At 35.6% G+C, this 26872-nt stretch overlaps 1 protein-coding gene across 8 annotated transcripts in view; it reads right to left on the reverse strand.

Moving 5' to 3' along the window:
- LOC149577808 (cytochrome b-c1 complex subunit 6-1, mitochondrial-like) overlaps positions 1 to 26872 on the reverse strand; it is a 117422-nt gene that overhangs the window by 17971 nt on the left and 72579 nt on the right. For all 8 annotated transcript variants that reach the window (XM_089825927.1, XM_089825948.1, XM_089825942.1 and 5 more), the window contains one exon: positions 23220 to 23304. In XM_089825927.1, the coding sequence (XP_089682053.1) occupies positions 23220 to 23304 (85 nt within the window). The remainder of the gene's footprint in view (positions 1 to 23219; positions 23305 to 26872) is intronic.

A 26872-nucleotide genomic window follows, 5' to 3' on the forward strand; every position in this document is an offset into this window, starting at 1 on the left:
CACAAGAGGTGATAATGTCCAACTATGACCAATTTTATCCCTTGGAGTGGCATACTTAGTTTGGGGCAGCCAGCATACTGCACCACCCTAACTAACTTCTCCAACTTCACATTTGATTATGGGATAGATATATGTTCTTACATACATACATACATACTAAGTCACAGCATTCGATGGATATGAAGCATGGATAAGAGCTATTAGGTTTCCACAATCCATTAGAGATATTAGCTTGTTTCTGGGAATTCAATATTTCAAAAAAAATTATAGGTTCGCCAGTTAATTTGTACAGGAAAATCGCCAGTGTTTTTTCATTACAGAAGACAACTAAAAAAAAGTTATTTTTAAAGTTTCTAAAAATTTACAGGTTTCCAGCCCATTTCAGTAAACAGCTGTTCTCGAACCTCTGCTCCGCACAGATTTCATGAACTCGATGCCAATTTCTTGGTGATTCACTTGCGAATTTCCAATTTTTGGGTGTGTTCATTTGGTAGAATGAGTGTTGGGTGCCTGAGTGAGAGAAATATTTGGCAGATTGTGGTTTTCTGGCGACAGATTGCTCAGTACGGTTTGGAAAGCCTAAATTCAATCCTTCTACTGTCGCTGTAGAATTGCCCCTTCCCTGCTGAGGCTGCATCTCTTCTTCTCTACCATTGCTGCTTCTTTACCTGTCCACTGCCCGTCCTCGGCTCTGCTCTGCCGTAAATCTCTGTAGTCTTCTTCTTTTTTAATATGACTATTACGTTAACTGTAGTTTGTAATTTATAAATCGAATATTTTAAATATTATATTAATTTTGTAATAGTTGTGTAATCCATAAATCAACTATTAAAATTATTAGTTCCTGCCTTTGGTAGGTAACTAATGTTTTCCTTTAGTAGATCTAGTTTACTATTAGCTACACCAATCAGGTTTTGAATTGGTTTATACCTTTGTCATATTTACAAAGTTTGCTAATTTCATTGCATTTAATAAATCAAAATATTATTAGTTATTTGCAATTTGATTGGCTTTGAAACAAAAAGGCAATGAAAAAAATAATTTCAGTGTTGAAAAAATAAGTGAAATTAGACATTGCCTTTTACACATCATTCAATAAGCAATAAAGTCCATCATTCAATAAGCAATAAACTCCATGTACTATTGTCAGGTTCCATTAACGTCTGACAGGTTTCTTAGGTTGGTTGGTTTTCTGTATTTTTTCCCCAGACTTGTTTCATTTTTATTTACTCTGCTTTTTGCTTTCTGTGAGCTTTTTGGAATGCCTGGTATTTTTTCGCATGCAGTTCTATTGATCTCTTGCTTGCCTTCGACCGTTTGTGGGTTGTCTCCGTTGGCTGTTTGCAGAACATTTGTAACATTGACAACAGGTAATAACGCATTTTTTTTTTTTAATGTATGCAGTCGAATACATATGCTGTGGAAGGGTTTTTGTTTGCAGTATTGTTGTTTGTTTGCTTTGTTCTGCAGAATCGTTTACATTTCTGGGTTGTTTGTTTGCTTTGTAGTGCTACACATGGGCAAGCCATATGCGGTTTTATCCAAAAGCTTATTTGATTTTTGTTTTATCCAAAAGCTTCTTTGATTTTTGTTTTATTTCCCTAATTTCTAGACCGAAATTGACAGATTGTGTGAACGCTTTAGCGTACAGACACAGAAATGGTAATACTCTTCAGTATTACGAATTACTTCGCGCAGGCCTCTTGATTGTGAAAATGAATGTCAGAAAAGCTTGATTATGCTGTTTGTTTGGATATATTGTGTAAAATTTAAGCTTTTTTTCAAGGAAAAATGATGGCTTGTCCTAATAAAAGACATCGTTGATTTTTTTGTTGTGTGAGAAGCCAGGTTTTAACATTTTTGAACAAGCAAAAGTCCAATCCTGTATGAGACTGTGTTGTGCTTATATATTTGGTGCACCTTCCGTCCAGTTCCACAGGAATTGTGAATTGATTCATGTTTCTGTATTGTAGGAAGCTTTGCATTGCCGCAACAAGAGTCGCAAGGTTTCTTTCAAAAATCTCATTTCCGAGGTAACGATTTAAATGTTAATCGAAATATTTGAAAGCAAAATCATTTTCAACTTACAAAGTTATAAATTGAATGGACAGCCTACAGGCTACATAACTTTGCTTTAAAGGGTTTCAGAACTAAAACACAGGCTGTCTGCTTGCGGTTTCCGTCGTCAAATTTTATTGTTTTGTGACATTGGATTTGAAGGAATTGGAAATCATTTGGTGGGTTCCACATGGTTTTACGATAACGGTTTGGAAATAGATTGGAGCGTCTTGTGCTGTGCAGAAAACTGCCCTGGTTTTAGTTTTATTAAAAGGTATGCTTTGCTATGAATTCAGGGCTAGTCTGTGATTATTAAAATAATTGGTTATGCCGTTAATTTTTTTGCTCTTGGTAATTGCTTGGCGAGACAATGGGTTGTGGTGCAATATTGGGCAACATTGTCGACTTTACCTGACACTGGTTTCATATCAATGCAGTTCATTATTGTTACATCAATATAAATGTCTACCGAACAAGTAATATAGTTTATGTAGGACATATGTAGTAATTAATGGAATATAGTCTCCTGGAACCGAAGATATTTGCTCACAATACTTAGTTCTATGTTCAGTTGCATATAAAAACAAAATTCTTTTTCTTCTTACTTTGAAGGAGATACTTATCCTTATGACTGCTAAATAAGATTTCAAACTCAACGGAAGCAAATTAAGTGTTTTTCAGATGGCAAACATTAGTTTGAGTGAATTGACTTTTTCCATCTGTTTTTTCTTCCTTTCATGGCCTTCAAAAAACTAAGATGGAGATACGTGCACAACCTTATTTTCTTATTATGGATCTAATATGATGGGAAAATGTGCTTGCATAGCTTCCTTTTTTTACTAAGGTTTATTATTTTGTTTCAATCCTGTTGCAGGTGGGATATGGATCGTCCTTTTTAGAGTCAACGAATTGTGTTATTTCTTTCTACTTCACTTAAACATTCTCATAAATAAAGTAGAGAAATTTGTACATGACAATGCTACCATACAAGTTTGAACAATTTTCAGTCTTCTGCGTTCCAATTACCTTGGGTGGACTATGACGCTAGTTGCTCCTCTATGAGCTCGGCCTTATGAAAATAAGACATCATAACTGCGCACTCTAAACTTTAATAAAACTTTTGGGTTCAGATTTTATTTTGCTATAAAACTTTTGGGTTCAGATTTTATTTTGGTATATCTTGCTTTTTTATTCAATTCATGTTTCTACCTTGCAGGTAGATTTGCATTGCCGGAAAAGGAATTACAGGAATTTTTTCGAGAATCTCCATGCAAAGGTAAGGCTTTTATACTTGATTAGCAAATTATTTGCAACTTTTAAATTTGTTTATATGTTTTTGTTAGTGCAATCTCTAACCAGAATTAAAAATTTAGCTACAACTTCCATGTTTTTCAATCTCGTAAACTGCTCTCTGCCTAGCCTAAGTGTTTATTCAGCCATTAAAAAGCTGAATTTTATCAAGAAAAGATTTAAGTTTTGAAATTTTAGTTTACTAAATTTTAGATTTTGAAAGCCGGATAGACCCAGACTTGGAATTTGGGGATTTTTTTTGTGACCATGATTTTCAAGAAACCTTGAATGGTAGTTGGCTTTTATTTTCGGTAGATATTAATGTTAAGATTCCTTTTTCCCAAGTTAGAATATTTAATTAATATGAAGATCTAAGAGAATATAAATCTCATTGGTTTTGATGTCTACAGTTCTTGTATTCAATAAAACTTATTATGCCTAAACATATTTAAAAACATAAACTTGAATTTTGTGTCACAGATAGCAAAATTATACTATTTTATTTACTCTGAACTCACTCTTTTACACACTGCTGTTTTTTCCATATCTATTCTGTTATGTTGGCCCTGATTTGAAGCTTGACCAAATTTAAACTCTTGGAAACTACAAATGCCGGCATACTTTGAGATCATTCATCTAAGGTTCAAGCTGTTACTGTTCATGTGACACATGATTACTTTTTCACAGCTTCAGGGGACAAAACCTGGTGCCTTTATGATCTAGCAATTGCTAGAAAGAATCTTTTGTAAAAGAATGAGATTTGAATACCACCAATATCGTAAATTTTCCTGGACATACCACTCCTGTGACTGATATCATTTTCAGAGAAAGTGTATTTCCTTATGATAACAAGACATGACAATTATGGTGAAAGTTGAAGAATTGTCATACCCCAAATAACTTTAGTGCAATTTGATTATAATACCCGCCACCTTGCAGTACGTAGGGTTCAGATATAAGAATGTACCAAGTTGCTATTGTGCAGTAAAATTGGAATTCTTTGAACTTGGAGGCACGAGGAAAATTATTGCAGATACGTTGGTTATGAAGAAAGTGGACAAGTGACCAAAGCAGTTAGAAAACAGCCATATAGTGTTGTTGCACTTGAAAAACCATATAGCCAGAAGTCAGATTGCTTGTGTTCTTGCAGGTACCATTTGCTTATTTATGTTTTTCATGTATTTTACTCACACGTACTATATTATATAGCTCTATTATATTATTTCTTACATTTGCAATATTCGCTTTCAACTTTCAACACTTATATAAAAATATCTACTGATCACTGGCACCTCAGCAGCACAACAGAAGCAACCCTACTATTCACGAACAGCAACACTTTTTCCAGCCAACACACACAGCAGCATCCTTGCTATTTCCAAAAGACAGCACCTCAAACCTTAATGCTGAAAAAGATTAGCTTACCATCTTGTAACGGTAACATGTGAAATGTTTGTAAAATTGTTGAGGTTAAGGATTTATCTTTGAGAATTTTTTTACTGATAATATTTGTTGTCATTAATGGTTGTCATTGACGTCAACATACCTTGGTTGATTGGATGAGGTTTTGTTTCATGCTTCAGTGATCTGTATTGGTGCGCTTCAGATGTTGTGTTGGAATGATCTATCTTTAGCCATGTTTATCTTGGACCCATCCATACTGTGGCGTAATGAGATACACTCTTTTGGGCCCAATTCGATCGGGAGATTGGTACACATGCTTCAAAAACACAATATACATTGTAATGTGTAAATTCTATTCTTTGGCTCCAAATACTATGACAAATGGGTAGTGTGTTATTTTGAGTGAGGAGTTTGTGTGTGGCCCATGATTCATTCCTTTCAATGGGGAATATTTTGTAGTGACCTAATTCAAATTGTGTTTGGCCAACTTATGAGATTATTAAGGCATGGAACAGTATAACTAAAAGATGACTTTGTCTATATTACCAGACAAAAAGAAGATGATCCTGTCCAATATTTGTGTTTGTGGAAGAATGCAAATCTAAAAGGAAAAATCTAGATATTGTTCAGTATGTGAAAGTGTGCAATAAGAGGCAGCAAACCATAGGGTACTTTCGATGTTGCAGTTGGCGATAGTTATTATAGTGTTGCATTCCCCTACATTACTCTTCTTTTGGTAGTGATCTTTTCTCTGTTGGTTGTGATAATCGGGTAGTGAGTCGTCTACAATTAGCAACTTGACAGTGAGCCACCCTTTGTAAAAATCACCTTAACCAGCATTTCATAATTGAGAATTAACATTGTTCATGGTTTTTTCCATCTTGGTTTTCCACGAAAAAATGGTGTTCATTATTACAAAGTGTGCAGAGATCTGTTAATTTCACATCAACACCAAAAGAAGTGGTGTTGAGAGTCTCCATAAAATGCTCATAGGACTTGGGTAAACTCTTGAAAGTGATAACCACAATGTCCTCTTCCTCCATCTTGCGACCAATGGCAAGCAACTGATCACGGATTTCCTGAATCCTATTTAGGTGATCCTGGAGCGATGTTTGCTCATCCATGATAATAGAAAACAGAGTGTTCTTCAAGCAAAAAGCTCTTCTTTTGTCAGAAGTCTCATGAAGATTATTGAGATGTGCCCATATCTTGGTAGTTGTCTTGCCGGATGGAATCTGAGAGAGTTGATCATCAGCAACAGATAATTTGAGAAGCATCACCGCCTCCCGATTATTTAGATCCCATGTATCCTAATCAGTACCTAGGGTAGTCGGGCGTTGTGTAAAACCCAGAACAATCTAATCAGTATTCTGATTTTCAAAAATTGCTATTATCCTTTGCTTCCAAGTGCCATAATTTTGACCATTGAATTTTGAATTGCTCTTGAGTAGAATATTAGTCAAGGATGTCATAGCACATTTTTCAATGAAAAAGTGTGCAAATCTGTGAAGGTGCGTACTTCGAGGCAAAATATGGATGACCCAAAAAATTTTAAGGGGTACCCAGAAGAGAGTTCAAAAAACTCAGAAAGAATATGTTATCAATTTCTAGATCTACAGTACCAAGGGCAGTCGGACGTTGTGTAACACCCAAAACAATCTAATCAGTATTCTAATATTCAAAAATTGTTATTATCCGCTACTTCCAAGTGTCATAATTTCGACCATTGAATTTTGAATTGCTCTCGAGTAGAATATTAGCGAAAGATGCCTTAGCACGTTTTTCAATGAAAAAGTGTGCAAATTTGTGAAGGTGTGTACTTCAAGGCAAAATATTGATGACCCAGAAAATTTGAAGGGGTACCCAAAATAGAGCTCGAAAAACTTAAAAAGAATATGTTATTGGTTTCTAGATCCACTGGCCGGAAAATTGACACCTAAAAAAACATACAACCCAGTTGAGATCTCGAAAAACCCACCAAGAATCTAAAAAATAAATTGATCCGATACAGAAAATTAGGGTTTTTAAAAAGTGGCCCTGCTACAAGAAAGCCACAAAAAATGGCAGGAATGTGCCAAAAAAAAACGACAATTGTAGAAAAATGGTCATAAGAAATAGATATCACAAAAAAAAATTCAAAAAATATTGCTCTGATAATTTCAAATAAGAAATTATAATATTTTTCGAAAAACATCAAAGAATTGGCTTTGATACCATATTACGAAGTAATTGGTAAATTTTTGCTTAATATTAACAGAGACCGATAGGTCAATATATACAAAAGAATAAAATGATGTTTCCTTAGGAAATGATCGTAAAGAATAGAAACATTTTATTCTAGCTAAAAGAAAGTTAAAGAAAGCTAACAGATAACTACATACTAACTAATATTAGAAACATTCTAATATTTACAATAGATTACAAATAGATAACCATTAACTAATAATAGAAGCTATCTATTATCGTAATATTCATTATGTTTGGTGTTCTTATGTGCTTTCATGTTAATATCTGCTTTATTTATCTGATTGAATTAAATTTTCTCTGGTTCAATTGAAGATTAAGCAAAATATTTTATGATTATTGATTCCCCCCCCCCCCCGTTATCCAAATTATACAACTGCTATCAGAGTTTGATCCCTTGTAGATTCAGCTTAACCGGTGGAGTTTGACCTTAAAAATTTGAATAGATGGCAAAAGAATATTTCTTCAATGAAAGACTACAGACAATGTTAGATGATACGAAATGCATGAAATCTAATTTTCAATACCATCCCCCTTCTCAAGAGAGGACTATACAACTACCTTTCTGGCATTAACCATTCGTAAATACTTGGGAGAAACATATATCTCATTTGTACTATAAGCACTTGATACCATAGTTCCCAGACTTGGGCTCGTCTTGAACTTGGCAAGACCGAACCGACTCCTGGCCCAGTTATGACTCGGCAACAACTCAGTAAAATGAATAAATCCCTTGAAATCTAACGACTTTAACAATTTAAGACTTGTTCCATACACCCATTATTGAATAAAACTTAAAGACACTATACTATCATCAAATAGAAGGTAATTTGATCACATAGTACATAAACATACATCCATCAACATACTAATGCAGATTGTAGTTGAAGGATATAGAATTATAAATGTTGTTGATTGTATATAAAATCCATGTAAGTCATGACATCAAATGTTCCCAAACATGTAACTGTAAAGAGTAAACAAAAACAAGTTTATGGCCTCCTTGAGGTCTTGCTATAGACTCAATGCTCTCAACGTAAGCCTATGGCCTCCCCAAAGTGATTTGTTGTCTCCTTGATGCTCTTCTACCCCACTAGTTGTAAACCTATGGCCTCTTGTGCTTCCTCTCTCACTTTTCTTGTGTTCTTCTAACAACTAGCTATTATAAGACCTTTTAGGGTTAAATGAAAAGAAATATAAAAACAATACCAAAAATTTATTTTTATTTTTTTGCATAGCAAATTTATTGGCTATCTGCGTGAGTTGTCCAACTTGGACTTAGAGAGTTTTTCCATAACTCCTTAACTCACTGAGTCATGCGAGTTATGGGAAAAACTCACCAAGTCAAGTTGACATGTCAATAAAACTCGCCAAGGCTTCTTCGACTCGCCAACTCAGAAAACTCATACGACTCGCAACATGTTTGGATTCTTTGCTTGATACCTTTATTTCACATGGATGCATCCCCATCCACCTTCAAGTTTCAAAGATTGTAAGATTGCAAGGATGACCCCTATCACAAAATATGTAATGTCCCCTTCCTAATTTTCCCTAGGTGTTGCACCAAATCACAATTGAAACATATTAGGGTTAAGGTCTAGTAAAAATGGTGTCTTCAATTATGTGTTTCGTAACTTGAGTCCTACAATCGCAATATAAACGCAAATCCAACATACAAAAGGATAGTGTGAATATTTGTTCAATAAAAGAAACATTATTCATAAATTAACCAATGATTAGAGTAAAGAGAATATATCTTCATTACTATGTAGTACTTAAATTGTATGTGACTTCCAACTATAATAGATGTGGAGTCAAGAAGCATAGTAGGGTGCCCTAAGATCGCAGTTCACCCTTTGTACGATCCTCGATTATAGTCTCTCAACGTAGTAGTTGGGAGGGTGCCCTTAGCAGTTCTCCCTCAATCATAGTGAAGTTGGGTGCCCTCATAGCTGAACTCCCTTAACAATAACTGCAATAAGCTGCCTTTACCAATTCTCACTTAATCACATTGTAGTAAAGTGCCTCAGAGTTCCCTCAATCATAGTGCAGTTGGGTGCCCTCATAGCTGAACTCCCTTAACTATATCTGCAATAAGCTGCCTTTAGCAATTTTCCCTTAATCATAATGCAATAGGGTGCCCTCATAGCTGATCTCCCTAAAGTGCCACTGCAATAGGGTGCCCTTGGCATTTCTTTCTTAATCATAGTGTAGTATGTATTGCCTCTCGAATTTGCATTTTGTTCCATGGTTATTTTGATTCAAGATATACTTTGGTTATTATTATTATGTGATTATCTGCACGATGAGATGCATCAATGACAATATTTTAGCTTTACCAATATCATAGTTGTTAGATGTTAGACCTTGTTGCTATTTCAATTTGATCATATACGCATGATGATGCTAGTGATGTGGTGTGTTGCTTTATGATATTGGGTTCATCTTGTGTTTGGATTATTGATTAACAATTATGGATATTGCATCAAGATGATAATTATTGGATTCATGATTATTGTGCTTTTACGCTGTGAATATTTTACCTTCATTAATACATGCTCAAATTAGTTAAGAAATGATTTAATTAAATGATATTTATATTAAAAGTGCAATGTTAATTTATGATACGTCGTGTGCACTACTTTACCACACAATTGCTATGCATTTTGCTCTTTATGTTGATATGAAGTGAGACATAGTCGTGCTCACTCACTTGTGAGATCTACATGATGTGGCATTCTCATTCATTGTGACTCATAGATTTTATGTGCTTCAACTATTATATTATGAACATGTACACTTGATGTGTGCTTGTTTCAATGAATATGTACCTAAAACATTCTGTTGCATTTGCAAGATTTGCAAGATTTGAGTGTTTATACCCTTAAAAATGGTATAGGAGATAGTGACCTTGGACTTCGCATACTAAACCAATTATGTCCCTGTATAGATGACATATCTGACTATTAGATTGATTATCACTATGGTACATGCTAGTAAGTATGGACTTCATGATGCATTATGTGATTTGTCCCCTGAGCGTGTATGTGCATTTAGAGATTCACAATTGTCAAGGAAGGTCTTTTATTAAAATCTAAGGAATTAAATTGCATGAGTGAAAAAGAGATCATTAACTAACTAATATGCTTTAAACATCACTGCATGTAACGGAGAGGAATTAATGTAACTACAACCATAATTGAATACATGAAGAAACACAAGCAACCGCTAAATCATGTCATGCTAAATATGTAGACCCAATTTGTCTCGTGCAAGTCTTGGAATTGGTGGGGAGGAGATGCATTGCAAGAGGCTTCAACACCCAATCATGGACCTAGAGTATCCCTCACTCACTCTCTCAGTTGAGAATGGCCCTACCCTGCACAGGATGAGGCACGAACACAACATCTCATCCGACCACCTTAGCATCCTGGCGTTGAAGAGTGTCAACTGCTTAGTCGGCTAAACCATGGAACCTTCCTATCAATATATTTATCCGACTGCCACTTATCCTAACCTCTAGTGATCATAGCAGAAGTATTTGCCACCAAAACTACCCTAGCCAAGGATTTACTTGGACACTGTGTGCCCAATCACCCACTGCTCGACTTGACAAACAAGACAATATCCCATCTTTCCACCATAAGCTAGCTAGTTCTCTATTTTCAGTTTATAAATTTCTGGTCTGATTTTGATATACATTTTGTTTATAATTTGTAGTTGATTGCATAGCCATCTTATGTGGGTTACACCACTCATCTTGGCCTTGTATGACCTTCCTTGACAGTGCTTGGTGTAATTACCAATGTATACTACACTGGTTGTACAATACAAAAGTTTGTCAAATTCCTTCAAGAGCAACCTTACTAATACACGTATGTAAAACACTAACCTCAGCCGCTCCACATCTAGTGGAAGAAATGTTCCATACTCTCAGCATGGAAAGTGTGATCCAATATGGTTTGTCTCTTATTGATTCTTTATGGAAACAAATAAAAAGTAGAGAAATATAATCCACTTGAGCCGACAGCTCATCCAATCACAATCATGACTATGCCTAGAGTTTCAAGCTATACTTTATGAGCATACTTGTCCGTTTGGACCAACACAATGAAAATGACTTTGATGCAATTATGCATACTATTAATGTACAACAGTAAAGGCATGGAAGAGTTAACAATTACAACCTGACATGGTTGGGCTGATGTATGAAAGAGAAATTTGTTTTGGAATTTGTTGGATAAGAAGCTCATTCGCCCTAGCATCTCTCCTTGGGGAGCCCCTGTATTATTTGTTAGGAAAAAGGATGGAACCATGAGGTCGTGCATAGGTTATAGGATGCGAAACAAGGTCACCATCAAAAACAAGTACCCACTTCCTCAAATTGATGATTTATTTGATCAAATGAGAGGAGCATCAATCTTTTCTAAGATTGATCTTAGTTCAGGTTATCACCAATTCAAGATCAAGGAGGAAGACATTCATAACACTGCCTTCAAAACCCGCTATGGACACTATGAATTCATGGTTCTACACTTCGGGTTGACCAACGCTCCTGTAGCCTTTATCAATCTTATGAATAGTGTGTTTCAGGATTGTTTAGACAAGTATCTATTGGTATTTATTGATGATATCCTTTTTTATTCTCGGAATGAGGAGCATCAAAAACATCTAGAATAGTTCTTCAAAGGTTGCACGAGCACGAGTTGTACGAGAAATTGTCTAAATGCTCTTTCTATCAAAAGGAGATTCAGTATCAAGGATATATTATATCAGAAAAAGGAATTGTAGTGGATCCTACCAAGATCAAGGCAATCAAGGAATGGTCGATACCAAGAAATGTGTCAAAAGTCAAAAGTTTCATGGGTTTAGCCAGGTTCTTCGGGAAATTTGTGAAGGACTTCTCCCAAAGAGCACATCCTATAACTACCTTGTAGCGGAAGGGAAAGAAGTTTGTTTGGTCTGAAAAGTGTCAAGCAGCTTTTGAATATTTGAAAGATGAACTCGCTAGTACACCAATACTCAGAGTATCAGATCCTAAGGGTCACTTTGTGGTTATTACCAACGCATCAAGAGAAAGATTGGGGGCATCCCGATGCAAGAGGACCGAAGTTATTGCATATGAGTCCAAAAAGTTAAAGAATTATGAGCAGAACTATGTGCCTCATGATTTAGAATTGGTAGCAATCATTCACGCCCTTCAAATGTGGAGGCATTACCTAATTGGGAAACCATTTGAACTAAAATCAAATCATCACGAATTGAAGTACATATTCACTCAACCCAACCTTAATGCTCACCAAAGGTGGCAAAAATTCTTAGCATACTATGATTTCAAGATCAGCTATATCAAGGGGAAGGAAAACCGAGTAGTTGATGCCTTGAGTGAGCAAAGGCATATCTCAACCATAATAACAATAAATACCGGATTTAGGGAGAAAGTGCTTCAATGTCTACCTAGAGATGATTTCTATAATCAAGTGCATCAAGCTCTCCGAAAAGATCCTCATGATATCAAGCACAATTGTTACCAATTCGAAACAAATGGACTTTTGAGGTATAGGGGAACAATGTATATACCTAAAAATCTAGAAATCCAAAAAATGATTTTGACAGAAATCCATACAGCCCCTTATTCAAGACACCCTGGAGTAACTAAAATGTTGGCCGATATAAAACCATTATATTTTTGAAAGGGCATGAAATAAGAAATAATTATGTTTGTTGCGAGTTGTCTCGAGTGTCAGAGGGTCAAAATCAAGCACAGGTATCCGGCCTGGTTGCTTCACCCAAATGAAGTTCCAAAATGGAAACGGCAAGTAATTAGCATGGATTTTATACAAGGATTGCCTATGACTAGAAATAGGCATAACACGATCCTCATAGTAGCGAATCGACTAACAAAAGTAGCTCACTTCATTCCACGAAATTTAACTAATGGAGCACCAAAAATTGAGCATAAATTTGTAAAGGAAATTTTCAAACTTCATGGGATCCCAAAAAAGATTATATCTGATAGAGATGCCTGAATGACATCTAGGTTTTGTCAAACATTATTTTCCACCTTAGGAACAAAACTGAACATCAGTTCAACCTATCATCCAAAGACTGAAGGCTAGATAGAAAGGGTAAACCTGGTATTAGAAGATATTTTAAGAGTATGTTGCATGGATCGGCAATATCGCTGGGAGATATATCTCCCTTCGGTATAAATTTCTTACAATAACTCATCAATCTGCTATTAAGATGGCGCTATTTGAAGCTCTGTATGGACGAAAATGCAGAACTCCTACAAGTTGGAACAAGATTAAGGACCAAATAATTGCAGGTCCTGAAATGCTCTTGGAAATGGAAGAGTAGGTGGTGAAGATCCGTCAAAGGTTAAAGGAGGCAAATGACTGTCATAAGAGTTATATAGAGGCAAGAAGAACTCCCAAAGAATTTAAGGTGGGAGAAAAACTTCTCCTAAAAGTAAAACCCTAGAACAATGTTGTCAAATTTGGTAAAAACGCCAAACTGGCCCCGGGGACACTTTGAAGTATTGGAAATTATAGATCTGCAACCTACAAAATCGCCCTACTTCCACCCCTTGCCCGGATACATAATGTGTTTCATGTATCTTATCTTAAGAAGTCTATAGCCAATGTTGAGCATGTTATTGACTGGAATCTCTTGCAGGTGCAAGACCCAAAGGTGGTGGAAATAGAACCACTCAAAATAATTGAGATCTATACGACTAGGATGTTACCGGGTACAAGGTCCAGTGGGCCCGATATGCTAAGGAGGGTGCTACTTGGGAAAATCATGATGAAATCTTCTAGAAATTTCCCTATCTTTTTCCATGAACATGAACTATAAATTGGTAATATTAAATATTGAATTAATTTGATACATTGTGACATGATGTTGTTTGAGATTTTATGACAGTGTTGTAAAAGTTAATATGTATGTTCCATGTATATTTCTTTGCAATATTTATTGGGCACAATGAAATACAAAAGTCGGGGGGGAGGAGGTTATGTTACATCCCCTATTGTATATGGTCATTACTTATAATAACTAAATTCCATTTGAATGATGAGGAAGTATGTTTTCACCATGTTATTCTTCTTGTAGGAGTGTGGCGTAGGGGGGAAGTATTAGCAAAGAGGGAATAGGGCATGAGGGCACCAACCTATCACCAAACTATTAGGTATAAGTCTAAACCACTATGGTTAAGGGAAAGCAAACTGGGGAAAACTAGACATGTCAAGTTTCCACCATGAGCTAACTAGGACATCAAATGCTCGTGTGTTTTATTCGCATTAATAAATAACAGAGAAATGAAAACATTACCTATAAAATATAACTTGGAAATTCTGCACCATATGATGCCAGATGTGCTATATTATAAATAATACCCATGGTAACTAGGTACATTTATACGTGTTTCATTGTACATATATGTTCATGTGTGTGCGTGTACCTTGAAGTAGCACATACGTACACATGTATACTTTAAATGCATATCTACATACATGTGTAATTATACTTCAACGTAACGCATATGCATATACACGTGTATAAGAAAACATGTATAAATATATACAGGTAATATTAGTATTATTCATAATAGTTTGGATTGACCTTTGGTAAGAAAAATAAATTATCTCATTAAGTCCAGCAACCCCTTATAATTCTTTAATATTTTCGGCCTCTTATTATTCAGCCTTTGTATTTTATTCATCTCTGCCACCTTACAATCTCTCATGCACATAACTTTTATTGGTCAGTCGTAATTTTCCCATAACCGAACACTGTTCTATAAGTTGGCTAATCGCAATCTCTCTATAAGTTGCTCTCGTTTTTCTCTTTGAAAGTTTATGTTATTCCATTCTAAGTTTTTATCAGAAGTTAATCACTACTATAACCATTGAGCAGCGGTAAATAAGTCATACAATAAGGCTCGTGATTGAACCTGAGAAAGACATATCTTCCATACATCAGCCAGCCCTGTCAGGTCGTAATTGTTAACTCTTCCATCCATAAACTGTCGTACATTAATAGTTTGAATAATTGCATCAAAGTTATTCTCATTTTGTTGGTCCAAACAGACAACTATGATCATAAAGCAGAGCTTGAAACTCTGGGCACAGTCATAATTGTCGTGGGATGCGCCATTGGCTCAAGTGGAATATATTTCTCTACTTTTTATTTGTTTCCATAAACCGTGTGCAATCACACTCTACATACTACAACTACACCCTTCTATGTGCAACTGACAGTATGGAAAAGTTTCCGCACTAAGTGTGGAGCGACTGAGGTCATTATTTTACATACTTGTATTAGTAAGGTTGCTCTTGAAGGAATTTGACAAACTTTTGCATTGTACAACCAGCTTAGTATACATTGGTAATTACACCAAAAACCATCAAGGAAGGCCATACAAGGACGAGATGAGTGGTGTAACCCACATAAGATGGTTGTGCAATCATCTGCAAATAATAATCAAAATGTATATGAGAATCAGACCAGAAATTTGTAAACTGAAAATAGAGAACTAGCTAGCTCATGGTGGAAAGATGGGGTATTGTCTTGTTTGTCAAGTCGAGCGGTGGGTGATCAAGCACACAGTGTCCAAGTAAATCCCTTGCCAGGGTAGGTTTGGTGGTGAATACTACTACTATCATCACCAGAGGTCAAGATAATTGGAAGTCAGATATATAGGTTGATAGGAAGGTTCAACAATCTAGTCGGCTAAGCAGCTAACACTCTAACACCAAGATGCTCAGGTGGCAGAATGAAATGGTGTTCTCGTGCCTTATCACGTGCAAGGTAGGGCCATTCTCAGCTGAGAGAGTGAGTGGGCGATACACTAGGTCCTCGGTTGGGTGGTTAAGCTTTTGGTAATGCTTCTCCTCCCCACCAATGCCAAGACTTGCATGAGACAGATTGGGTCTGCATTCCTAGCCTGACACAATTTAGCAAGTACTTGTTCTTCTTCATGTTTCATTTCATTATTTCTAGCTAGTTATGTATTCAATTATGGTTGCAGTTACATTAATTCCTCTCAGCTACATGAAGCGATACTTGAAGCATATTAGTTAGTTAATGAACTCCTTTTCTCTCATGCAATTTAATTACTTACTATTTAATTGAACAAATGAAGTAAATAACCAATTGTTAGTTAAGACCTTTCATGTGAATCAGTTTATTCGTTATAACAGCTAATCCCATGCATGTGAATAAGTAGTTAGTTTATTTTGAATATAGAAAACTCAGGGTAGGAAAGATGGATGTTACATATGAAGTGAGACAAAGTCGTGGTCACTCACTTGTGAGATCTGCGTGATGTGTCATTCTCCTTCATGATGACTATCATAGATATTATGTGCTTCAACTATTATATTATGAACATCTACACTTGATGTTTGCTCGTTTCAATTAATATGTACTTAACAAATTCCGCCACATTTGCAAGATTTGAGTGTCTATGCCCTTGACAATTGCATAGGAGATATTGACCTTGGACTTTGCATAATAAGCCAATGATGTCCCTATATACATGACGTATCTTACTGTTATATTGATTATCCCTTCGGTACATGTTAGTATGGACTTCATGATGCATTATGTGGTTCCCCCCTAAGCATATTTATGTATTTAGAGCTTCACAGTTGTCGCAGAAGGTTTTTAATTAAAATATTGATTTTTAATGTGTTCAGGGATTTATTACTATAAAGTGTGGACTTCATGATGCATTATGCAAATTTGTCCCATGAGTGTGTTTGTGCATTTAGAGCTTCACAATTGTCGTCGAAGGTTTTTAATTAAAATGCTTGTTTTTATTATGTTTAGGGAGTTTATATTATTTACTTTTAATTTACCAATAGATTTGTTGTAGTTGGATTCCAAATGCTTGGAATCGATTTATTTTGTTTGCGTTAAGGGGCCAATATATTATTTAAGTTTTTAAAAATATAATATATCTATTTTAAGTCACTTTGTTAAAAAAACTTATATTGGAAAAAGTGAGTTTTATTCTCACTTTACTTTTATTCTTTAAGAGTTCGTATTTTGTTTGTTGCGGTAGATTCATGTGTCAGATCTTCATGAGGAGTGGTTTTTTGGATTTGTGTCAACTCTAACAAAGTTTTCACCCAATTCAGTTTACATTTTGCATTTCACTTTCAGTTTGTGGCTCTTATGCTTGCGGTAGGCCTCTGAGATCTTCTCTTTTACTTTGTTGTTTTGTTTTGTTGAAAATTAGCACTCTCCCACATTTTCATTGATTTCCTCCACCCACTTAAACGTGTGTGAGCATTTCTTGCTTTTGACATTGAGTTTTTTGGGTTTTGGCACTGTTATGCTATCAGATTTTTTGTGCCCAGATTTTAGATTTCATTATAATTTAGGGAGTTTGGGCATGAAATGTAAAAAGGGTTTCAATTTTGTTGAATTCTAAGAAGTTTGATTTTTGGGCATTTTTGTGTTTACATCGTTTTGTGTGCCACCCATATTCTATCATTTTTTTGGCACATTCTATCTATTTGAATGTATTGTTTGTGATGCCTACAATCATTTTATGCTTTTCCTTTGTGGTTTCCAAATTTGTGGGTGAATTTGTAATCCCCCAAAGTACACGATTGAGTTTGCCTTGTGCAATTTGTAAGTGATTTTGCCTTCTCGGAATTTCACTTCAATACTTGATTTTGATTGCATTTGGGATGCATAACGATTGGTGTTTGAGCGTGTCATGACCTTGAGTATGCCATGACGGGATCCAACAAGACTCGTACTCTTGGCTTGAGACCAAGTGAGTTATTTGATTCATTTTGGGATTTGCAACTTGCAAGTCTTTTGTGTATTTTTGCCCTTGGTGGTATGTGTGCAGTAGTGGGATGAAGTGGCCCTTCGAGGTGGACCCAAGCACAAAGGGGCTTAAAGGTAACCTTGTTTGAGTTCTTAATAAGCAACTAATAACCTTAAACATTAAAAGGGTTAAATACTAACTATAAGATCAATGAGAGTAATGGGACGACCTTGTCCTCATATGAGGACGTAGATATAGTATGTCTTGCCTTGTTGTCTACGTGCGTAGATATGACATAGTACCTTGTCATCATATGTGTATGTGGCTATGGTACCAATTAACCTTGCCATCCATGAATGATGATATAGAGCCTTGTTGATGAGAGAAGGATAGTTTGAAGCTGCACAAGCCTTGTTGAGTCGTGTGATGACACGTCATCCCTGAGTCACAACTTTATTTTCTATTAGTTGAGTAGTGACCTCTTCCCTCAAGATATGTGCTTACATTGTATTTATTACTCGAGTTGTTGTGTCGCTTGCATATTGTCTAGCATCAGTGTAGCCTATTTGGTGTGAGTGGTTATTTGTAATTGTGGTCAGGTTGTTATTTCAACAAGCACAATGGGGTGGGCCTATGATTATCACGTGATAGGGAGGCCTTGCTAACTATACCACTACTAGGGAGCAGTGTACAAGGACGGAGTTCCTCCAACTATAGGATTGGGGGCTTGAGAACTCATCTATAGCATTCATATCTTCATGTTTCTAATTGATGTTCTTCATTTCTAGCATTGACAACACCTTGTATTCCTTCCTGAATTATAATGTAATCGAGTGACCATGGCCTTGATATTCATGTATCCCATACTCCCAGATGTGGAGCTAGTCGTTTACCAATTGTACATCGGAGTCAGCTTAGGATTTGACTTGTTTATTTAGCTAAATTGGTCCTAGATCACAAATCAATGTCTTTGTTTGAATGCTTGCATCTTTGCACCATTGTATTCAGACTATTTCAAAAAGCCTTTTATTCACTGTTAGTGAACAGATTGTCCTCCAAGAAAATACATACAAATATAAACCTCAATCCCCAAATGAGAAGACGAATCAGCACTAACAGTTGAACAAGTTATCATTGAATTGATAACCTTCCTATGAATTTTATCGGGTACAGCTCCCCATACAAGGTATTCAATGAATTAAATGTGAATGCTTTTACCAGAAAGCATAAAAGGATATCAAACATCTACTCGTAAATACAAAGTAGACGTGGAAAGCTGGATGACTAAAGGAAAATAAGTAACAAACGACACAAAGTCCATTTGCATGCAGCGTTACAAGGAGAATGAAGCCTGAGAAAGCAAGAATCAAAGCTTTAAAGACACTTTGAAATCAAATATATTCAAAAAGCCATGACATAAATGCATTTAGAGAAAACTGAAAGTCATACAAAGATAACACTCAGTGGAAAGAAAATTGCCCGGACTCAAAGTTCTGGTATGCAATTATCTTCCGAGTCTCCCTCCTCTAAAAATGCTGAAACAACAAAGTTCTCACTACATCATACATCTAAATCACTAACTGAAAAGGAAACCTGAATTCCCTCTCCCTGCATACATTCAAAATCAAAATATCCCTTGTTTCCAGCTCACAGTCTGGAAAATTAAACAAAACTCTGCTCTTTCTCTCCCAGCAAATGAAACTTTCAATCCAACTCCTCTGTTCTGCAGCCCAAAGTCTACAAACCCAGCAGAAAGTAGAACCCTTTGTGGTTTGAAAATACCTTCATAAATAGCTGGTTGATGTGTATTTTCAGTTTGCATAACTGATTCTTGGAATTTGACTATCCACCTTCCTTTTCTTATGTTCTCTCATTAATATTTTAATAACCTTATAAAACATTGATGCAAACGTTTTATAAGGATAATTTGACATATTGAATGAGACTTAGACAAGTGGCACATGATTACATTATCCCAATATAAAAATATTCTTGATGCTGGTCGGATTCAAAATAACTGTCAGCAAAAATGGGTCTCGGTACGGGAGGCATAAATAATTATCCCACCGTTGGATCTTGCTGAATTTTGGATATGTTGGAGAGATCCTAATTCCACACAACTTGACCGAAGCGATCGAGAAAATTATATCCGAGTCAAAAGTTATTGAAGACTAAGTGGAGGTATATAAAACTGCCAGAATAATCGAACCCGTTGAACCTGTTTGAACCATTCAAACTCAACATTTGAACCTTATCTTTGAATCACTTTGGACCACTTTGAACTTCTGAACCAAGCCACTGAATCATACATGTGAACCTCTCAGAATAGATCGTCGAACCTGCATGAGCACAGTGAACTGTTTTGAACCGCTTTGAACTGCTTCGAACTTTAGTTCGAAGTGGTTCAAAAACTCTGTACTTGAAGTTTGAACAGTTGAACCTTTGAAACATCAAACTCACTGAACCTTTGACTCACTTGAAGATTCACTATAATGTTATTTCATTCTTTGGCTGAGGAACATCTTCGCACTATGACGTCTGAATTTCTGCTCTGACCATGAATCATGGGTTGGAGCTAAGCTTTGAACCTTCCTAGATTAACACTATTGCATTTTGAACCACTTTGAACTACTTCGAACTTCAGTTCGAAGTGGTTCAAACTCTATACTTTAAGTTTTAAAATCGTGTCCATATCAGGTGCTAACATTCACATATCGACAAGAGTGGAGATTGACATGTAAGTAGACTAGCATCTCTACCTCTTGTTTAGCACTCCAACTCATTGGTTTGAGACTTTCTGGAAGTTCACCAACCGCGAATCAGCGTCTCCGTCGATCAACATCTTCGCTTCCAAAACAGCATCTCTATCTACTAATCAACGCCTCCCCCTGACTTGATTTGCAAGCAGCTTTGGAAGATGTGTACTTTGTAAGGGTTTTTCCAGGTGGAATTCTCAAGGGTCCCTGATTGCTTTGGAGCCTTATTGATGCATGTTCATGGTTGTATGCTTAGTTAATGCTTTTGAAATAATTAGAAATCTAAGTGAACCTATATGATTAATCATTGCAAGAACTTATATATGGGCTTAAAAAGAACATCTTCTTAGGGATTATTAGCGCTATGGTCTCACTCTTTGTTAGTTATGAATGTTTCTTAGTTTGGCCTCTTGTGATCCATGGATGTTATCCATATTTGTGAAAGGTGATCTCGAGAACATGTGTTTTCCCTTCTAAGTATATGTTTAGTGGCTTGGGAATCTTTTGAAGTGTTGAAAAGACTTCTGCTTGTATGTGTGAACATTTGTTGTATGCCATGTTTCTTCACTCATGTTTTATGCTTAGATGCTTACGAGTTGCACTTGGTTACTTCAAAAAAAAATCATTTAGCACATATTTTATCCTTGTTTTCCCTTCTGAGTATTTGTTTAGTGGCTTGGGAATCTTTTGAAGTGTTGAAAAGACTTCCGCTTGTATGTGTGAACATCTGTTGTATGCCATGTTTCTTGAGTCATGTTTTATGCTTTGATGCTTATGAGTTGCACTTGGTTACTTCAAAAAAAATCATTTAGCACATATTTTATCCTTGTTTTCCCTTCTGAGTATATGTTTAGTGGCTTGGGAATCCTTTGAAGTGTTGAAAAGACATCCGCTTGTGTGTGAACATCTGTTGTATGCCATATTTCTTGAGTCATATTTTATGCTTTGATGCTTATGAGTTGCACTTGATTACTTCAAAAAAAATTATTTAGCACATATTTTATCCTTGTGTTCACAAAGTTCCCAAGCGGGGTATTTCATAGTAGGGTGCCCTCATAGTTGTTCTCCCTTAACTGCCACTACAATAGGGTGCCCTTAGCAATTCTCCCTTAATTCGCTATGCAATAGGATGCCCTTGTAGTTGTTCTCCCTTAATTGCAGACTTTTTCCCATTTACTTGTTAATGACTATTGTCAGATTAAGTTCAATCTTAATGTTTATTAATAACAGACCAAGATGCATTATAGAATCACATTGACAGTTTTATAATAATTATTTTGCGTGACCCAAATAGAGTAATATTAACTCCCTATGTTCAGATATGATTATTGATTATTTTCTCCCTGGTATGGAAAATTCAATCTGATTAAGAATAGTGTTCTCTTATAATTTGAAGTTCTTCACTTCTATATCTACTTTGAGCGTAGAGAGTCACACCCTTTCATTTCTTAATGCCCTTATGAAAAGATCACACACTTTGGTTATGGAAAGTTATATTTGTTTGACAACAACTACTGCCCCTTTCATTTCTTCTTTAATCTTCACCTACCTCTCACTTTTCAAATCTGTCATTAATGCTTTACAAATTGGCACATATCCCATTTAAGATCTGCATATCCTCTTCATTTAAGATCTGCATATCCTCTTCTTCTAGCTCTACATATCTTATTTGCTTCTTTCCTTCTCAACTCTTATTTCAAATCCCTCCTCATACTTCTGCTCTGCATCTACTCTATATATCCTCTACTTTTCCTCCATTTCATTTGATCCTTCTTCCCCTTTATATCTTCCAATGTGAGGGAGAAGTCACACCTCTTCAACATATTTTTCCTTTGGCAAGAGTTACAACACTTCATAATTGTCCATCTTTAGAAAAGTCACAACCCATCATAATTACAACCCTTTTTATTGCTGCCCTTTGTAGAGTCATTTCTTTGCTTTCTTCACATTTCTTCCTTCTTCCATTAATTTTTCTTTAATTCCTATGCTCTCCTCTTTCTTCCTTCCTCCGTATCCCCTTCAAATAAACTCTCCTCCTTTCTAGAGCTTATGTTGAGGGAGTCGCAACTCTTGCTCTTCGTCATGTATATCTTGACCTTTCATTAACTTAATTAAATTGTAAGTATATTATATTATTATCTATTTAGTTCTTTATTTATTTTATTTTATTGTTTATTAATTATTACTAAATCTTATTTCACAAATGGGAAATTACAATAGGACTCTACACCTACCTAGCTGACATTTTAGCAGTCATCATAAAATTGAAGGAACATAGACCTCATTGATGCCTAAAATCCAAGGATGCCTGATTATTTGATCTCCTACTGAATTGGAGGGATAATAGCAAACAGGCACGCGTACAACAAACAAAATGTTAAAAAAACCTCCAAACCTATTCAAAATGGGAAATGGAAGTTTATTTTTGCAATGCGAAACAGAAACAATGTCAGTACATAGGCTGAAAATGCTTTGAATGATAATCCAACTGTAATTGCAACAAAAGCTAATTTCCACTTAAGGCCAATAAGTTGTTTGAATTGATAAATATCTAATGTAAAGACAGAAAGAAATTCAAAAATTATTTCATATAAAGCTAATACCCAAAGCTATCAGAAATGCACTTTGTGTAACATTTCATGCAATTTTCCATTCATGAAAGAAAAGTGCAGGACCTGATATTGAAGAAGTGGCTTTACACAATTTGGTTTACAAGACTCCTCAATATGCAATCGAGGATCAACAGGTTCTATGTCTGCCCTGAAATTCAATTTCAAAAAGAAAAACAAATCATTAATTAAACAACAGGTAGAAAAATTAAATAAATACCAACTCTTTCAAACCAAAAAACTGTGAGAGCCGTTTAAATTAGTCCATTTTTTTAACTTTTAACACTAATCTGCAGATACAACAACAGTCAATAAAGAGAGATAAAGAGAGCAAAAAAAAAACACTATAGTTTTTTCTTTAAGATTGTAATACAAATAATAAAATATGACATTAGTAATTACAAGAAACTAACTGATAAGCATCTATGATCAATATCAAAAGAGTAAATCCGTATGGCATGGATACATTTCAGAATAAATAAGTGACATGCAACTTAGATGTTGACTTTTATTTAATCTTTGATTCAACCCTAGGATTCATAAGGGTAATTTTTCCAACAAATCAACTCCATACCTATGTTTCCCAAGAACAAACCCTAGCATTTTTTAACGTGCCCTGGTACTCAGAAACATCCCCTTGCAGAAATTTGAGTTGTTTTCAAATCATTTCAAATCCATTTAAAGCATCTCATAGTCTTGTAAAAGTGTTAAGGAGTCATAAATGTCGGTGCTTGCATGTTTTGGCCTAGGGTAGGAGTTTGGGAGTTAGTGAGGTGGTTATTTCCCCTCCTTAACCTCTCCATTTGCGCACTGGAGGTGCCTAGTGTCTAGGGGATTGGTTTTGTAGACTTCATCCCTGATCACCTTTTAGCATTTTTTTGTTACTCGAGCTGAACCACCTCCTTCCAGCACATTTGTGATGTCTGAGTGATCGTACCATACCTTCAATTTACTCAATGGAAAACATATATACGACAAAAAGACGACAACACAGGTGCAGGTTACCGAGGACATTGGCACCCAAATTGGATACTTGTACACCCAAATGATTTAGGGGCTTGGAGGGGCAAGTCTTAGTCATTGAAGACTCTTGTTTGGGCTTGGAGAGTACAGATAAGCTTTGAGATGACTCCAACCGAATGCACTAGGGTCCTTCTAGTGGGCATGTAACCTAACTGTGCGCCCTAGTCCTCTATGGACGGCAGAGTCCTTTCCATTTGTCTGACTTGCATTTTAGGGGCTTGGAGGGGCAGGTCTTAGTCATTGAAGACTCTTGTTTGGGCTTGGAGAGTATAGATAACCTCTAAGGTGATCCTTATGTGTTGTCCGTGAATTAGTGTGACGTCGCTTGTGTCAATTTGCAAATTGGTGTTCACAGGAAGTTGATGGCCGCACCTAGAGTTGAGCTACAAGCCTTGCTTGTCAAGTGGTCTTGTAACTTTTTGTGGAGTCTTGTAAAATTTGAATCCACATTTTGCCCTTGCCTAAGGTGTTTTGAGACTTCCTTCACTCAATAGATGTTTTAATGTTCAAGTCTTCCACTTGTGCATTGTCGAAGTTGTGTCAGGATGTCATAAGCGTGCTAATTTAGCAAGTTTGTTTCTGCAAGGCATTTACAAACATCTTCAATGTTTCAAAAAAGAATTCCAAGTTTTCTTATGCATTAGTGGCTTTTATTCCCAAGGGTACTTTGGCGGGGCATTACAGCTTCTCTGTTGAATTGTGAACACCAATTTATTTAATTGCAGCAACACCACCTCCCACATTCACACACAATCCATGACTACAAACATTTTATTTGATGTACCCTAATCATTCTTGTTTATTGTATGCATATGTCAAATCAAGCACCAGATCATACTTTTGAATATCTTTTGCCATTTAAATATAAAGCCTCCGCCATTTTTTATTTAAACCCACATACTTCAATGTATAAAACTTACAAATATGGTATCTCTCTTTTGAAATTCATACACTTAGGTGGTACTGGTATATGCAGATGACACTAGATGCAACTAATGAGAGCCAATTATGTTCCATTTTTATACCATATTTTATCCTATTTCATGCACCTTCACACCCATTCCTATATTCCATTTCCATTACGAATCCTATTATTTTACTGCTTTATGTTGCATATATATATATATATATATATATAAGTGGTATTTAATATAGTCTTTTGATAAAATATGAAAATTAATTATTGGTAGTATTTACTAGTAAGCATTGTTATCTCATTTTTGGAAAACAATATACATGTGTTATGGAGAAGGAGAAAACAAAATTCCTACATCCCGTGAATATACTTGGCAACAAATAATTCCAACCATTAATTATTTGTTTTGCTAAATATTAGCTATTTGGCTGTAACAACAAATAATTTATTTTTGTACTCATATGACATAAAATAGTATAAATTATTTGTTGTTACAACTAATAATATTATGTTGTACCTAGGCCAAAAGAATGGCTAATTTTATGGCACAAAAAATTCCTATATTTGTGGCTTGTTTTATTCCAACCCACAAGCCACAAATAATTCCAAAAGAAGTGGCAAGAGAATAGAATCATGTGCTACAAAATAGGGCTGGAAAAATAGGAGAAAATACTATTGAAAAGGGCTACAAAAACAAATCATTGGTGGAGAAAAGTATTGGAGAAATAATGCTACAAAACAATATCCATGAATAGAATATTGTTTAGGATTTGTTATATTCCTTTTCATTATATAAAGGCAATATCAAGGGAAGAAGCATATAGAATTTTGTAACAAAGAATTGTATCGGATTGTTGATGAATACAATATTAATTTGCATGATCAAGACAACAGCGTAAAAAGGCTTTCATCTCACCTACAAACTATGGAGCAAGGGCCAACTCCCTGGTGAAGCATGGTGATATTTATTTGTTTTAATTGTTAATATTTATATTTTTTTATCTTGTAAGAAATGAATAATGTTGAGCAAGGAACGAGAAACAATCCAAGTAAGTTAAGTGTGAAACAATGTTACCATGAGATAAGCAACTCCAAGAGCATACACCAAGATGGTTCAACAATGGAGACAAGGATTTATAAGGGGAAAGCAAAGAAAACCCCTTGTGAGTTATTATGAATGAAGGCAAATGCCTAAAGAAGAGAGAGAGAGAGTGTTGGAGCAAAGGTAGCTCAATACAATAACATCAAGTGCTTAGAGTGGTGTGTAGTTATGAAGAAGGAAGGAGGAGCATCTCTTATATAGAGATGAGAGAGGAGTTGCATTTGTAACTCCCATTTCTATGAATGCCACATTCATAATAGGTGTGTGCAAAGTGTCACAATCCTCTTAAGGAGGATAAACTAAATAAAGAAATAAACAAGAGTTGTCCTTACATGTGGAATAATGGACAAATAATGACATGTCCTCCACATGTGTACAAGTGGACAAATTACATGTAGGGACCCTTGGAATATCCTAATTAAAATATATCCAAGGAAAGATTAACCTTTCTAACACCCCCCCTTAAGCTTTACTTGGGGAGTGTACTTCAACGGGTTGCAAACCCAAATTTTTACAATGGAACTAAAATCTCTCTTTAGAAAGTGGTTTGGTTAAGATATCAGCCACTTGATCTTCGCCTTTACAATAAAGAAGAATAATTTGATTGTCTTCAACTTGTTCTCGAATGAAGTGATGTTGAAGTGAAATATGTTTAGTGCGAGCATGATATACTGGATT

This window comes from Cupressus sempervirens, chromosome 1, assembly GCF_028749045.1.
Source record: "Cupressus sempervirens isolate cs-2001-9-10 chromosome 1, ASM2874904v1, whole genome shotgun sequence".
NCBI lineage: Eukaryota > Viridiplantae > Streptophyta > Pinopsida > Cupressales > Cupressaceae > Cupressus > Cupressus sempervirens.